Below are 18,228 nucleotides of genomic sequence, written 5' to 3' on the forward strand. Positions count from 1 at the left end.
TAACATATGTGGTAGTTAGGGAGGAAATACCCTGTCTGCAACTAACTGAAAACTGTTTCATTTGAAGCGAAATAGTGACCGTGAATAGAAGGTACCTTCCGATAACTCTTCACAGATGCAAGACACAGGAGAAAAAAACAGCAACATTCTGTTTTCTTCTAAATTATATTTAGGAGAAATTTCAGCTACTGAGTAAAGATATATACAGAGAATAACTGAGTATTCATTACAGCTCAAATCTTGACTTTTTCTATATTCATTAACCTTCCCCATCCACAATGGCTGACATTTCTCATTGAAAAGTTTAAAGTTACTTGTAATTTCATATGAACTATCAGTATTTTCATATAAATGAAAATCACTTCTGGACAGTGAGAGATTCAAAGCAGACACTTTAAAACTAAAGAATATTTTTCCTCTGATAATCTACCTTTCTGAGCTCCTGAACCACAAGAAAAAGAAGAAATCACTTCACCAAAAGTCACAACGTTCAGTCCACACACTTCAGAGAGTTATAGGCAGTTCACAGACGGGAGATGACAACAGGTACCTCAAGACAGGACAGGATTGGGCAAAACATGCAGTTTTCTCCCGGGCGACCCACTACAGAGAGACCCGCGGGCCCTGCCGAGGTCCGCTCGCACCGCCGGGGACTCGGCGCACCGGCAGAGCCCTGCTCCGCTCCGGCGCCGCGGGCGAGGCGGCAAACGCTGCCTGTAATTGAAGAACCGCTGCTGACTCTGCCTGGGGTATTTCGTTACCAATCCCTACAGACATTTAACTCGATAGCCTGAGAAATTACAGTGAATTTTGTGAAAGCTACGGACAACAGGCCAAATTCGTATTTTTAACCCAAGCATGCTTACAAATTTCTGGTCCAAAAATATCGGAAAAAAAGAAATGTAATTCATACCACAACAACTTCTTACATGTCCACAGAAAGTTCCATAACCATGAACAAACATCAATGCATCTTACCTCAATCATTATATGAAAGGCGTGCTTGCAGAGGGGAAAAAACACAAGCAAAAGAAATTACTATTTGTATTGAGAATGGGATGAAAAAGCAGCTTATAAGAGAAGAGACAAAACAAATTGTTTGTGAATTAATAACAAAAATATTCATGGGGACAGCAATACTTTCTTGTAGTAATAATAGATACTAAAAAAAAAAATCCATCGTTAATATGTTAGCAAAGGAAAAAAGGCAAAAATAAAGACTATAATACAGATTATTAGTTGAATTCATCTTATAATTCAAAAACAAAATTGTCCATTAGAGGTGTCTAAATAAGGCATGCTACTATAATACAGTATATGAACATATGCAAAAATTTAAACACGTATACAAACAGAAGCTATGCAAACTTATTTCCTGTTATATTCACAACTGTGCAGTAGAGGGCAGTGTTGTATTTTTAAAGTTAACAGACTACACTAACTAGTGACTAGCTGTAGAAAGTGAAAACTGTTTAATGCCAGAGTTATAACTAAACTTTACAAACAAATAGATCATTTTATTAGATCTGTATTGTTAAATTCAGTCAATAAATCTGTATGTTGAAGATGTAAGTAGAAGTGAACTTCAAAATACTGTATCAGCAACTATAAAGGCACATTATAATATTTAAGACTATTTCAAGCAGGTCACATGAGTTTATGGACTGTTGAATGAAATAAGTTATAAAAATGTTAAATTTCAGAGTACTATTACTGAAACTTAACTCATATTTTAATGAGGTAAGCTTATTTGCTCTACTTTCATATCCCTTCTTCTTCAATCTCCCTGCCGCTTAAGGAGAGAAGTGGCTCTGAGACACCGTCATTCCCCTCCCTGTGTTTTGCCCCCTTGTCCCTTATAATTTGACCAGATAGCTGGGGCAACTGCAGAAGATGCCAGCGTTTGAGGCATCCAGCTGCCACGCAACACCAAGGATCCTCTTCTTCCACCCTTCTACATTCTTAAGACTATACGTAACGTAGAGCCAATAATATTTTCTCTGTGCTTGAAAACTGTCTAACATTTAGCATTATCTAAATAACGAATAATAGAAGAGATGAAGTATTTCTTGAAGGCTGGATTAGCCGGAGTCAGCTTTATGAACAGCGTAGCAGGGCTTGCCGTCATCCACGGAGCACTGAACAGCCCCGGGGCCCACCTGCGCTGCCTTCCTTCTCCTCGCCCCGGCAGCCTGCAGACGGCTGGAGATGAGGCTAGCCTGCACCCCTAGGAGTCCAAAACAGAACCGAGCAGCACCTGTACAGCCTGCCAGCATCCTGGGGCACTTTCTTAAGAGGAATTAAAAAAAACGGACGGGGGAGGGGGAAGAAAGCAGCTGACGCTCTTCACCCTCAAACCCTTCCGTGACCCAGTGATTTCTCTTTCATCGTAACGTCAGCCATTCCCCGTGCACTTTACAACATGCCCGTAAGACTTCGCGGCACAAACTTCACAGCCCACGAGGAGCACAGTCACCGACGGCAGTTCCTCTCCACCCCCAATGTTCCTATGCCTGAAACAGCGAAGCAAAATGCAAGTAATTTGTGAATCCGATCAGGAAAGGCTACTGAACAGAACAGTAGATAAATCTTTGTTTACTCATATACCTATTAAATCGAGAGGTCAAAGACAACAAACCAACCGTTACAAAAATTTTTAAAACTGCTCTTATGAAATAGTTACTCAGCGAGCTTTTAGCTTTTATCCTGTGGTTGTAAAAAGAAAAAAAAAAAGAAAAAAAAACCAAACAAACTTCTTAGAGACATGTTTTCAGGCATATTTGCTACTACAATTCTCTAGCTCCTGAATATTCTGAATATTGTGTATATTCCTCAGGAATAGGGAAATTCAACCCTTTTGCTCTTGCCAAAATGAAAAATCATAATCATGAGACCCTGAAAAATATAAAACTGCTATCTTCACTACTCCTTTATGAGGATCAAATCCCCAAACCACTAATAATTTAGAAACACATGGCAATTTTCAAAGAGATTTACCTATATCATAGATCTGATTTTGAGATCCTTGTCCTCCCCTTCACACTGAAGACCACCATCTCATACCTTTCATTAGAAATGCAAATACCATCAGCTTAAGTGCTATCTGGACAAAAATGCAAATATATGATTTATGGTTTATTTTAGGAATTAATGCAGCTCTTATAAACAAAACAGTAATTTAGAAACCCCACAAAATAGTCACCATATAAAACAGACTTCTTATTCCTCCTAGATGAAAACAGCTCTAAGGGGTTTACATACCAGATCAGCGAGTTGGCTGTAATCTTTGTCACCAACTGGACAAAAGCAGTAGTATGGGGATAGCCCAAAAATCTGGGCTATCCACAACCATATTCTGAACTTGAAGCATGTCACAAAACCCTCTAATATGATGTTCACACAAAATGCAAATATATATTTTAATAAACATTTTGCAGTGAATCCTTGATTTGTTGTTAGTGTCCTAAATACGTCATCAACATACTCAACAGTCCACAATCTTTTCAGAAAATGTAAGGTGAAAAAAGAACTATTTTATGCTTCGTGAAGAATGCAGTTCTCACACATTTAGCGATACAAAAGATGATCTGAAAGAAAGCAGACTAAAACATTCGGGAGGGCACATCTGATGATATGCAGTGAACTGGACAGCTGTGAAAAGACTTCCGAACGTAGCACCTGACTGTAAACTTCCCACAAATCCGTATTTCCACTTTCACATGCTTGCTAGTGCTGTGTAACAAAGACGACAATCTAAAGGTGGTCTTGACAATGTCAATTATTTCAAATATCAATGTTTCAAGTGAACGAGTAACAGAGAGATTCTTCTAGGTACACTGAATACAGACTATAGAAAGTCTTCCATGCATTGCCAGTTTTTAAAATACGTATATGCCTAGTCAGTATGAGAACAAGGCAAACTACAGTCTACAGCCAGGACTATCACTTGGAAAGACATCTTCTCTCATCAGTACCTCAGCGCTACTCAGTACAGGCCTACTCCTAGAACTAAAGCAACTTAATAAGAAGTCAGGAACAAGTTTCAGTATTAAAAGCATACAGTTTATAAGATAACGCACTGCTTGAATCAAAGCAAAAGTACAAAGTAGCTAAGATCACTCTAGAAATACAGAGAATAGAAGTATTTCTCTGAATTTTTCTTGTACTACAGAGAGCTCACTTTAGGCTGCTATTTAGGGTAAAACACAATATACCTGGATTTGTATTTTGTTACCTTTTAAACACTTAAAAATAAAGCTGCAATTAGGATTTACTTAAATGGAGATAGCTCATTCTGAAAGCAAATTAAGAATCCAGGACATTTAAATTTAAAAACAAAAATCATCAAGATCTAGAATCAGACAGTTGAGCATCTAGTGTTATACCAAACACAGTATTAAATATACATGCATCACTAAGTACCTGGGCTTCAGTTATGTGTCATATAAATTCTTTCTTCTGTTTCTTCTATATCTTTAGTAACTACTTATATAATAGCCCATGAATGCTAAAAAAGCCATTTACCAATTACACATTTAAGGACTCCTTGTCTATAACACCTCTTTTATTGCATTCTTACAGTTCCCTATCTATGTATTTTTTTCTTTTCTTTTACACACTCATATCACAGTTGGGCCCCTCCATATCACATTTAAAGGAACACATCAGATCCTTCCCCTCTATGATTCCACTTAATGATTGGAATCAGATTATAGAGGAAATCCTTATTTGTCCTGAAGCAATGAAATGTAGTATTACAGAACAGAGTCAGGCACACTTCTAGCGGTCCAAATCTCAAGATCATATAGCTTCTCCTTCTTAAATTAACACTGTCTAACATCAGCATCCCTACATTTGGGACACCTCTTTGCAAAAACGCTTCTCCCTTTCTTATTCTTCAAGTATTGTAACAGTTCTGTAAGAGGATATCCAATTAAAATTTAAAAAATTAAAAAAGAATGCAGATTGAAGACAAAAGTGGAAAAAACCCTAAACACTTGATTTAATTTCTTCATTCTTCTCTGCAACCAATTGTGATTTTCTTTATGTAGCAGAAGAATAAAGACTGTCTCAAAGGTAGATTATTTGAGGAATTGAAAGTTAATTTAGAGAATTAAAGTTATAAATGAAGACAATCCATCTTTACCAATGCAAGCCATAAAAATTTACCCAATGGTAACTACGTTCACGTTTTTTGAAAACACACAAGTTCTACACACAACTCACCAAATCCTTTGGCACAGGTCTGGCAGTCTAGACCAGCTGTCAGAGGTCAAAGGCAGCAGCAAAGAGCAGTGCTTGTTCTGTTAGCTGTTCTTCTATTAACTTCCAACATACAGGTTGATTTTTGACTGCACACATGCACACTGACTAAAGTCAGCAGTTTAGAACATCCTGCACCTGTCTCTGCTAGAGATCTTTTTCCTTCATTGCTATTCACCTCATGTTTTTCGAATATAGCAGAAACTGCTTTGAATTCTAATTTCTTAAAGCTGAGACTGAAATATCAAAACCAAGATCTAAGTGCAACAAGGTTCTTGTAGCTGGTGTCTTCAGGATGAGATGCACTGAAGATAGATATTCATGCTATGGCTGTGCTAAGAGCCATCCACCAACCATAATCATACAGAATATTTCCTGACGCTCACAAAAGTGGTCTTGCCTCAGGATGTTTAAGACCAGAGGGACAACCAGATCAATATCTCTTCCAAATATGTGCTTCAGTTAAGATTAATTCTTGGTTCACCTAGTACACGACTTTCAAGACACGGGACGCCCTCCATATAGCACCAGTGAAGCTGAGCCATATGTGATAAACGTATTCTTAATAAAAAATTAACCTCATACAAGATTATTTTGCTAAGTACGGGGAATATTGCATAAAGAGTTAAAGGAAGTGATTTATAGGAGGTTAAAAAGCATAATATGTAGTCCTATTTTTTAACAATGCAATCCTCTCTGAGGAAATTAAAGAGAAGTGATAATTCCTAGCAACCAAGTTTGCCTTTATGAACACACTAAAGAGAGCAATAGGACCTGTCTACTGTTATTTCTTAAATTTCTGGTAATACCTAACAGGCCTAGATCAGGACTTTCTTCTGCTTTGAGATATTAAGAACAAGAAGCATCTCCGGCCCAAGTCATTTCAAATGCTTCAAAAGAAGTCATTGAAGTAGGTTATGGAAAAAATATTATGTAAATCTGTAAAGCTTTTTTTTCAACCCTGTCAACGCTTTTTTTAAAAAAAGCGACACAGAACAAAACAAACAGCTCCGTGATCCAATAAAATATTCATAACAAAGGCACTCAACAAAAGCACGGTGGCTAATTTCTTTTTGTACAGTATGGATGTAAAATGTGGAGAGCTATACCTGTGTGAATTGAAGGAAAACGAACATGTTATCTGTGTCAATTACTATGCTATAAAATAGGTTACGGTCATGTGTATTAGATGAGAGAGTAGTAACACTGCAGTTGTAATTAGTATTAACTGACATCCCTGGCCCAAGCTCAAGAGATGTGAGAAATAAATGAGCATAGTATGTCAGCTCCTGACCATCCGTAGTCGTATTTCCACCAGGAATATTAGTTGGATGCTGTGGAGAAACTAAACTACTTCTAATTTTGATAGTGAAAGCCTCTGTCCACAAAGACTGCTGTCTTATTTTCAGTGTACCTAGTGCTAATAACTGCAAATTTACAGATACTGGCAAGGAGTTGAACAGCAGTTTTCTACTGCAGTAACTCCCCACAATCTCTCTTCAGCCAAAATATCCAAAAGAAAACAATATGGAAACGTAAAAAAGAAAAGGCAAAAATTCCAAACTTGATTTAATTATATAAGCTAGCCCTACTGCATAAGTTTTTGAATGGTTATCTATATATCTGAAGGTAATATAAAGATAAGATAATCCACTCAACTGTGAATCTCCGTTCATTTTTTTTAACCTTCCAATTTCTTTCCTTATACCACTTCTGTGACCTTTTATTTTATTAATGTTTCTTTTCCCAGTTCTTCCAAAATTTATCATTCTCCTGTATTTCCACATTTCTATCTTTCACTTATTCCTCATCCATCCTTTAATTTCTAGTGAAACAAAGATCAGTACCAGGGCATACTGCACCCCCAACACTCCTTTCATCTTCTCAGAATAAACTAAGGGAAAAAAATAAAAGGTTCCAAGTTTTACTGAATTCGTAACTCATACAGGAATCACTGTTATCTAGTTAGCATCTGCTACACAACTCATCTGACCAATCCATGTTACCATTCTGCAGAACAAGACTTGCAGAAAAAAATCATTTGCCTAAAAACTGTAAATCATGCCCTGATTATTATTAAATATATTAATATTTAATGTATCCACTATATCAATATTTAAATATTTGTACTTACAAAGTACTAATAATTCTCTCTTCTTACTTCCTCTGCCTCCTATTCAAATCAGCTCTAATCAAATTAAAAGTTGAGATACAACTCTCTGCTGCATATATTAGAATATTTTTTACATTTTATTTTCATAATAATTTTAGTTTTTCAAACAGAAGTAGGTTTTCCTGACTTTCCACATCAAACCTTAATGCTTCTTCATCACAAGATGAGAAAGTGTTATTACACCATAACTAGCCCTTATACAACATATATTTATCCCCACAGATATAATTGGAGCATTAACAAACATTACCACCTTATTTATTAAAGGTTTATGATGTATCCATTCCTTTATCAAACACAAGCTATGCAACAAAAGACCTTTGATAAATTGGAGGAAAAGCATGAAAATTCAAGTTCTTGATATATCACAACCACATTTAGCAGTTATTTGCTTTTCTGCCACTTAAAGGAAATAAATACTTGTTAAAGTCTGTAAGGGAAATTACATCTTGAAATCACTGGCAGATCTAGCCATTTTGACTTTGCTCTTTCAATGAAATCTACTAGGATGATGCAAAGTCCAAAACACAGGAACATTTTGATGGATCCAAGAATTAAAGCTAGTATATTTGCACAAAGTTTCAGTATCTGCAGTATTTTCTGCAGGGACAGGAAATGCACCTTTTCTCCCCTCTAAATTATGTCCTTGTCATTTGGCAAGTACTTACTCCTGCTGTTCCCTCTCCCCACCCCAGCTTTTCTTATCTATTAATATGGGAACTGAAACCAAAACCATTTCATTTCTTAATGACAGGCAATAATGCTCCCTGGAGTACCCTGAAGTCAAGCAGTACAAACCAAAAATATCAGTGAGGTTGGGCAGTCCAGGGCAAACTCACGTAACCCTTTTCAAATGCAATCCTCTCAAAAATCATTGTACGAGGAGAGGAAATGTATTCTAGCCGAGGTCACTGCCCCAAATTAGGAAGCATACTATCTATTCCCACTCAAACCCAGCAGTTGTCTGACTCTGGGCAAGTCACTTTATCTCTCTGTATACACTATATATTTTGCTCATCTTTCCTACTTTGGTTCTGAAGGGGTTACAGTCTTAATTCTTTTTACAAAGGCCTTCTAATCTCAACTGAATCTCTAGACACAACTGAACCCCCAAAAAGGAAATTCTAGCATTAGTACTGCAGTTGCACTTACAGGATCTGGAGCCTGACAAGAGTAGGAACTACATACATGCAGCCAAAAAGTTTGTTTTGACCCAGCACGGTCAATTTACAGTTCAAATTTTGAGATCATGATCCTAAAATATTTTCCAGGTAAAACAAACACTGGTAAAATTGGAAATCTTAAGACAAGGTACAAAATGCATAAGCAATTAAGTCGAAAAAGATGACAGTACGGCCACCAGTTAGGCTAAGCCCAGTGACCATGTTTCAGTAACAAAATTTTGTTTATATTCTATTGAAATGATATCTGTATCTCAGTTCCATGTTTTAATGAATATGCTTCCACTAGGTTACTATTTTCTGTTCACTTCTAATTGCCATTATGATCTTGTTCAGTCTGTGTTAGCCTCTCTACTTCATTTTTCTTTTAAGCTAAGCATTACATAAAGCTCAGTTATAAGTACCTGGAACCAGCTATAGGCAACTTTCACACAAGCAGTCCTTATAACCACACAGGAATATAAACTTCCCACACCCATCCAGGTACATTAAGTCTTTGCCCCCTGAAATTTTGTGTTTTTTAGGCTTTTTTCCCCCCTCAAAAACATAGACACGTACACATATTAAGCAGCTTTTCATACAATATTCAAGTATTGATCAATTGAAGGAGATAAGGGTATTAATAAAAAGTTGCTAGCCACAAAACCAGAAAAATAAGTATTAACATCTTTAAACTAGGTATGTAACACAGACTTCAACCATGTGATGGGTACACACTTCCTTTCCTCTTCAGACATAGTTTTACCTTTCCAAAAACAACAACAACAACAAAAATCATAACGCAGCAACTTACTTGAGTTGGAACAAGTACTGGAGGATACGCTAGCTTGTGATGTCTGTACATCCAGAACGAAAAGAGTACAATCACTGCAATTCCCATTATAGGCACCAATGAATAAAGCAAGGTATTGAACAGAGGTGGCTTAGGTGTAACAGGATTGGAAGTTGCTGGTGGGTATATATATAAAAAAAAAAAAAAAAAAAAAAAAGGAAAGAAGATTAATTTTCTCTAATATATCTTTCAAGAATCAAAAATCATCCAGTGCTTGAAATATCTACGATCCTGCTTTTCTAAAAGTTACTGTAATCAGCACAGTATTTGATCATAATGCACTCTAAAAATCCCAAACATAAAGGTAGCATTTTAGAAAGCACAGAAATAACTTGGATCCCCAGATTTACAGCTCAGTAGATTTAATTTTGTTTGTTTTAAGATCTACCTCGACGTGATATAAAATATGAACACCTCTTACACACTATAAGATTCCCAAGACTGCCCTCACTTCATGAATGAAGAAAAGAATCAATATAGAAGTTTAATCTTTGAAATAGACATAATATGATTTCATTAATAAGTAAATAGGTCAGAAATAATTTGCCAGAGTTTGTATGCACTGTTGATTTGCTGAAAATAAAAACTTGCTAGTTCAAAATAGTTCTGCACAACTTCGGGAAGGATTCCAAAGAAATCCTGCTTCTGGGGTAGCTGACATAGGGGGAGCCACAGATCTTTGGGGCAAAAAGAGGTTTAATGAAAGTGATAAAGAATGTCAATTACATTAGCAGTAATACTGACAAACCTGGTAAGAATGTCATTTGGGTCAATGAAGGCTATTTTAATCTCACATAAAATGTAATTAATTTTGTAAAAAGTTTCCTTTGACTGTTTGGTACTTAAGACATTTTCTGCTTTCAATTCAGATATTAGAAGTATTTGTTTTTTTGTTTTTCCAACTAAGATTTGATTCCTGACTGGAAAAAGATAAACAAGGATAATCTAATAATCTTTTAGCTATTGTTTGTTAAACATTTGTTAAAAATGGCTCTTTTTTTTGTAAACCCTTTCCCCCCTTTTAAAGGTTACTGTGTCAATTTACAGAAAAACAAGGCCCAATAATCCTCATATATCAAAACAGCAAATTATTTCAGATTATCCTTCTTTGTTACACTTACAAAAGAAGTATCTTTAATCAATTTAAACTATTTTGTTCTATTATAGAGAACTTTCAGAATTGAAAAACTGAACACGCAATTCTCAAGGCTCTTTATATGACTGCACACAGCCCTTTTTTATTTGGGAATCAGAAACCTTCTGGCAGGAAAAGTTGAATAGAACATTTTGAAAAGTCTAATCTGAACATGTATGACAAAATTTTTCTGAATACTGCTAAGCACTTTCTTCATAAATATGTTAGACTAACTTACGTTGGGTGACCTCCATTTCTGGAAAATAGAAAAAGCGTTCATTACACATGTTGCCTTCACAACAACAGAAAAACACTTCAGGGCTGTCCTTCTTTTCTATGCAATCATTCCTATAAAAAGAAAATAAATAAGTCTTACTAATCTTAAACAATTTTGCTCAAGAGAAAATATACGTTCATATTTAAAACAGAAGATGAATTTCAGTAATCTGTCCAGAAAATCTTACTATGCAAATAGACATTAAATCTGAAGAAGAAACAAAGTAATTAAAATAAATTGTATCCGTCATTTTATATTGCAATGAAATATCATTAATATTGAAACTGAATCAGCACAGAAACAACGTTCAAAAAACCACCAAAAGGCTGCATGTCAAAAGCTAACAAAAATACTGATGAACAAGCCACTATCTTGATTTAAACATGACAAACAAATGATTGAATGGCTGCTGCTTAGCCATAACCTCACAGGACACCATTTCATGCTTTGGAGAGAAGCAGGAAGGGGACACCATTTAGCAGAAAAAGTTGTAAAAACATTTTACTATGTCCCCTGTATACATTATGCTCAGGGACAGGTTTACTTCACTAAGGAATTAACTGCGTGTAAGGCATTCTCTTAATTAATAAGCTGAAGCTATTCAAGTCAGGTAAGGGAAATAAGATTAATACAGGAAACAACTTGACAGTAGAGAGGGAAGAATTTGAATATCTTGCAGAAATAGTTGAGGATTTTTATGCACAGCAGAAGACCTAAAAAAAATTTTTTATTCCTCTTCAAAAATTAGGTTATTTTATAGAATCAACTATTATAATCACAGTATAACTTCTATAATGCATTTATTCTTTGATGTTTTTTATCTGCTGTTGTTTGTTATCATACTGTAACTCCATGTTTAGTAAACTGGTCTTCAATCTCAGAGATAACATTTTGTCTAATAAATATTTTAAATAAGAGCACGGCAACATGCATTCCTATGATAAGTAACAGTTAACGAGGTCTTAGAGCCAAATAAGTTTTCACTCAGTTTTCAACTATTTCCCTACTCTTTCCTTAGAGCTCCCTGCATATTACTACTTCTCCTTCCAATTCCTTTTCAATGCTCAAGGGAAAGCTTAATATCATATTTTTTCACAATGTTCAATGATACAAATGAGAATAGAGGGGTAACAATGCTACAGTCTCACACCATTTCCAAACTGAAAATTCGTTTTTCATCCCTAAATCTAATATTTCGTGGTAATAAAATTAGCTTGGAAATTGTAAACATCCTCACTTCTTCACTAAAGCTATAACTAAGAAGGGGAGGGGAGCCACACGCAGAGGGAAAGAATCAAAGTGCTTTCCCATCCTGGATGATCTACAGTACTAGACACCAGTAGCAACAATCAAGACTTCTTGATTGTCCTTTGCCTTCCAGCATAGCAGAATTTCAATCGTGCTGTGCAAGCGAACTCAGAGATACTGTGCTACTTCTCTGCGAAGCACGTGAAGCAGAAGTACTGTTCAATTTTGCTTTAAACTACTCGTAGAAAAGAACGCATATCTCAGCGAGTAGGGAAACTTTTCATTTGATAGAAATGATGATGTTTTCTTCTACTCATTCAATATTTAAGAAACAAAAAAGGAAAGTTTTATAAAATAATTTGGTCATATTTCAGAAACACATCTTAAAGATGCATAAAAATGCACAAAATGCATTTATTTTCTTAACATCCTCCCTTTCAGAACAGTAACTGTTTTGTCAAATAAAGGTTAGTCTAATACTTCAAAGAACTATAGTACTATTTCTTAAAAGAGTCATGACCTTTATTCTGCCAGTATCTGACAAAACTCAAGTCCTGCTGTTACTGCTCATGGATACTTGCTAGACCATCTGTTACACAAAAATTACTGGGATTTAAAAATATTCGACATATCTTAGAACTGCCATTGAGCTGAGGTTTTAATAAACAGGCACTGCACTACCATGATTAAGTAAAGAGCAGAGCCAGTGTGCTCAGTTTCCTTAGGAAAATTGAACTAATTTTGCATCCTAGTTTCAACAGTTGTATTGCTGTACTGTTTGACAATAACAAGCCATGATTAAAAATATTATTACTGATCTAAACATGAAAATATTAGACAGATTATTTTTAACATATAAAAAAGGGTAAAGAAAAAAACACATAAAAAGTAAATAAGTAAGTAATACACAAGAAGGCAGCTCATGCCATTCTGTAAAGACAACAAGACTAGATGAATTTAGTTCCCTCACTCCAGGTAAGTGTGAGTGAATGAGCATATTAAAAAAGACTTTATCTACATTTCTCTGAGCCACTGTTGCAGAGGGACAGTGTATAAAACACAGACCAACAAAAGAGTTTTTCCTGTAAATTTTAAATTTATTAATAATTTAAACTTGCGTTACCTGTCGTAACAGTTGATATCATCCAGCCAGCAACCTTGTTTCACAATTTCAATGGATCCAGAAATATTCTTCCATGTAGCAAAACAGTGTCGTCTTTTATCTTTATCACCATAGCAAGGTTCAATGCCACTGCGATTTGTTTTATCTTTTTCCCAATTAGCGTTGTAGTAGATACACTCCTGTGTTTCTGATCTGCCTAGTATGGCACCTTTTAGAGATTAAAAGTAAATCACAATTAAACAGCCTTCTAAAACCTGAGACACATTTGAACAGTCAAAACAATGCAAACAATGTATCAATATACAATCTTTCACTCTTTTAAAAAATTGTTCATATGCATTTGAAGTAAGTGTTGAAAAAGAAAACAAAGATCTTCTGTTAAGTCTAATAGTGATTTGGTTACCCTATCAAGATTTAGAGAAATTAAGAACAAGTTATGGCAATACTTCTCCCTGCATAGCAGTAACTTGAGAATTTTAAAACACTTAACAGTAAAGGATTAGTTATTATATTAGCCAAATAAGAAGTTTTAGCTAGTAAAATTTACCAAAAGGCTTTTCCTTCATGTTGTTACATGTGCCAAAAAAGCAGTTTATCTCACAAACATAAATTCCATTCATAAAACCCATTTTAAAACCTTAACATTCCCCTCCACCTCTCATCTGTGATTCAACTTCTTTATAAGATACACTACACTAAATAGTAACTTTTATGTTATTCTGATTTGTCAAGCGAGCAGCTGGAATCTAGACTGATCGCTGTGAGGTGGTGATTCCTGATCTCCAAGAACAGAGCGCATTTTTTGCTGCGTGATCCCCTAGTCAATCAACTACGTAATAAAAGGCGTTGCATCTTTACGTCGTAACTCAACAACCAGGTGCCTCTACTGTCAAACGGCCCAGAGGCATGTCCCCCCTTCTCACGTCACCTGCCCAACACTCACAGCGGCATCAACCACAACCACCAACCTGCAGGCTTCAGGCAATAAAAACCAAGAAGGGTTTGGAGGCCAAAAGCAGGAATATGATCAGTATTAAACATGCTGGTGGACCATCACAGACTAGTAGACTGATACCATGATATTCTGATATATGCGCTTTTTTTCCTATTATCTTGGTATTCACAAAGTCCAAGTCCAGAAAATTCAAAGTTTTTAAGTTACAAGTATGATTGATGGATTGATGTCTGCTGGCAGCCTACAGCAATAATCAACAAGTATTAACAGATTCAAGCACTTTGAAGCAGAGCTAGGGTTAGTCATATGAAGCACCAGTCTGGTTTCTGGAAAGATAAAGGTTGTTATGGTGTAAAACCATTAACAAAATACTGGGTAACAGAAAACTGACGGTTTAGAGTTTGAAAGACATTTCCAGTAGATAAAAGTGTGAGAAAGCATTCTCATATATCCAAAAGCACTGAGGCAGCTAGGGGAGAAGAGAAGAATAACTGGCTTTTTACTTCTGTTTTTATCTTGTCAAATGCTGCCAAGCAAATGTCATTAATCTTCATCTGAGCCCCAGCATTTAACACACATTAAAGAATGTGTAAAAACAACAGAGGCAGAGTGACTATAACTACCTAAAGAGTCAGAGGACTCATTTCAAAATTAAGGAAGGGTCAAGAAGGATGACAAAGCACGTTTACTTTGCTTATACAGTTATCTGATATATCCAAGAGAAACAGTTACATAACACACCATGGTGAAGATGTGATTGAATGATTTCAGTAGCAGTACCTGTAAGTCAGTATCGCACATATTTATTCGTATCACTCATTACATCAAATATCATTGATACACTAGCTATAGCATTGTAGCCATACCCATATTTCTTTCTTTTCGTACTCCTACACAAGGATATAACATACAGAGCAGTTACAACCCCAGCTTTGTCTGCGAGCTGAAATCCTCGTCAGGCAGGCACTCTCCGGAGCAGCAGAAAGAGGTGGGACAGGAAAGGACCGGTACACTGCAAAAGGCACCTACCACACAGCACCTCCTTGAACAAAAACAACTGGCGGGAAGTTAACTTTCCTAGGTTACCACCACTGTGGAGTCTTCTATAGAGAGACCAGAAAGTTGCATCTCAGGGTGCTAAGAATTATTTCAAAGTGAAAATTATTGCAACACACTTAGAGTACTGGACCTTGGAGCTAAGTGCAGGCTGCAATACTGGGCACTCCGCATTACCACCTTCAGAAACTTTTGACATTGACACGTTCCCAAAATAGGCAGAGGATGTTGCTTATGCTTTTTGGGAAAGAGCCTAGATGTTCAATAGGAGAAGTGCACTAGCCAGCTGGTAACACTGTGAGATACAGCATGTTAACTATTATTTCTTTGTGTTGAGATGGCCTGACCTTTAGATCTCTCAGCTATGGCAAGAGACAGATGAGACAACAGATTGAACAATTTGGTTCTGTCAGTGCAATAAAGCAGAAGTCCTGGATTTGTCTCATACGTGCCATTCCTTCTCTTCTGCTGCCAAGCCTAGCCACAGACAAGCTGAATTTGATGAAATTCTGAAACTACATTAAAACCAACTTTGTACAAATATTTTTTCTCATGTCTTCTCTATAATCAAGCTTTCTTATACATTAAGGCTCTAAATCAGTTCAACATATTCAGCATATGGCTAGCAACAAAACTGTTGGCGTGGTGACTCGATTTGAATGGAGCATCTAACTATAATATCTTCCTAAGGACTGAGTGGACATTTGCAACAGGTCTGCCAGACAAAACTGATGTATGGACATACTAGAACAACCTTGGCTTGATCTCTCAAACTAGAGAAACAGAAACAAGGTGAAAGCAAGGAAAGAAGAAAAGAGGAAATCACACATCAAGGCAGCCCTGAACTCACTGCACAGAGAAAACATCTGCTTATAACCACCCCTTCCAAAAGAAGGAAGCTCAGTCTTAGAGGCAAAAAAACCTACTTGGGTCCCAGTTTAGGAATGTCTATAATGAAACTCCTATAAATATTTTGAGTGCTGACAAATGGTTTTCTCATGAAAATAGTCAGATGCTTAGGACATCTACTACTGAATCTCAGAGTGAACTGCTATTGCTGAACGAAGCCACAAACAAAGCATCAAGGTGATGCCATGGACTGAACAGTTTGTAAAAGAAAAATACATTACAGAATGCAAAAATATTCAAGTATATGATATAATTTAGTTTCAGCATGAACACAGGTAACATTTAACACACTCTGTGCACAGTGTTGCAACTAGTTTGCTATTGTATCACTATACATTTGTGCTCATCCAAAACAGTTGCATCAGGAAAAAAGAACCAACATTTGCTACTGAACTTCTGAACTGCTGTTGATAGAAGATACCCCATAATTGTCAGCAATACAGAAAACAAATACATTAGATTTTACATGAGCACTCTGGACAATCTCACTTCAGTAGGAATCTGAAGGATTGTCTACCATTTTTTTTCCAAGTAGAAAGTCTACATAAACGCCTGAAAAAAAAATAGCTTTTTTTTTTTTCAAAAGGTAAACAATGATATCTATGCATATCTAATAAGGAGGACTATACTGACAAAGCTCTAATTGAGAAAGAGATTAAAGATACTGGATGAAGTATGAAGGCTCTATTAAACCAGAAGGGAAAGAGAAACAGACTTCTGCAGGTTTATCATCTGGCTTCTATTTTGTAATCCTGAAAGCGAGCACCACCACCTTATTGGTCTGTAATGCATGAATGGTTTCAGTACATTAGAATTTTATTAATAATTCAGAAGTGCAATCCTGATCATCTTTATTATTTGATGTGTGTCCTGCTCTCACCCTCCCATCTCGTTGTGCTTATTTGGTTGGCGACACGATGTCAAGTGCATGAGGGCTTCCAGTCAGAGATGTGTTTCCTTGTTGGTTTATGAAATCTATCGAAATCTGTAAACTAAAATAATGAAAACTGCTGAAAAGGCTACAAAGATTATTTGACAGTGCCAAGATCCAAGTCTTCTGAAAGCCAGTCTGTAGACTGCTCTGATGGGCTCTCCTAATGTGTACCTAACACATCCTTAATTAGAAGGGAACTAAGAGCAAAGCAATTTCAAGCACATTTCTGAACGTCTTCCAGCACTAACTAGACTACATTTCCATCTAATATTCTCCTGAGATGTAATTGCTTGAGCCAGAGATGTAAATGACAACACTGAAGTTCGAAATGAGTAATTAGATCTGTATCGTACAGCTGTATGACCTACCGAGACACGTCCCTTGCAGGGTAGTGGAACTTCATTCTGTTCTAAGCATGAATGACCAGATTGAGAGAGTAAGACTTTTTTTGCCTGCTCATTGAAAAACTTAGTATGTAACCAAATTAAAGGGAAAAGTCCAGCTATCTATACTTAGGATAGAAAGGTTACTTAAAATGTTTTATGAATTCTACGTTCCAGGTGAAATTAAACTTACTCTGAGCACACAGACCTGCAAATACATAGAGAACGAGACCTCAGAGGAAAAGCTGCTTCAACTCAGCCAAGATTTAGAAAGAACCAAGAAAGAGGATGTACCACACGTGAAGGAGACGAGGCTTGCCTTAATGGATCCTTCGCACCCCTTCCCCAAAATTACTGGGGCACAGGATTCTATACAGGTTTAAATGTATACTCAAAAAAAAAAAAAAAAAAGAAAAAAAAGAAAAAAAAAAAAAAAAAACCACAACTGGGGCTCTGTAGTACCATGACTCCCATCCTGTATCTACAACTGCTTCTAGATGAAGCTCAGGCAAGGCAGTTGCTCAGAAAGTAGCAGACAGAAATACCTTCCCATTTGAAACATCCTAGCATTGACATTCAGAGACTCACTATGCTGTTGCTGAACTAAAAGAGCAGGGAGCTTCACCAGCAGCCACACTCCCAGGCCAAAGCCTAAATAAACCATCTGGGAGTATCAAAGCTAGAATATGAAGATAGGAGTAGTTCTGAAGGATGTCTATCATGCTTCAGGTGGCAACTGGCAGAATTTCCATTTTGATGT

General features: G+C 36.4%; 1 protein-coding gene across 2 annotated transcripts in view; it reads right to left on the bottom strand.

Moving 5' to 3' along the window:
* ACVR2A (activin A receptor type 2A) overlaps positions 1-18,228 on the bottom strand; it is a 62,986-nt gene that overhangs the window by 16,877 nt on the left and 27,881 nt on the right. For both annotated transcript variants that reach the window (XM_062578757.1, XM_062578756.1), the window contains 3 exons: positions 13,232-13,439; positions 10,822-10,931; positions 9,410-9,564 (listed from right to left, as the gene is read on the bottom strand). In XM_062578757.1, coding sequence (XP_062434741.1) covers positions 9,410-9,564; positions 10,822-10,931; positions 13,232-13,439 — 473 coding nt within the window. The remainder of the gene's footprint in view (positions 1-9,409; positions 9,565-10,821; positions 10,932-13,231; positions 13,440-18,228) is intronic.

Source organism: Rhea pennata, chromosome 6 (genome assembly GCF_028389875.1).
Source record: "Rhea pennata isolate bPtePen1 chromosome 6, bPtePen1.pri, whole genome shotgun sequence".
NCBI classification, from domain to species: Eukaryota; Metazoa; Chordata; class Aves; order Rheiformes; family Rheidae; genus Rhea; species Rhea pennata.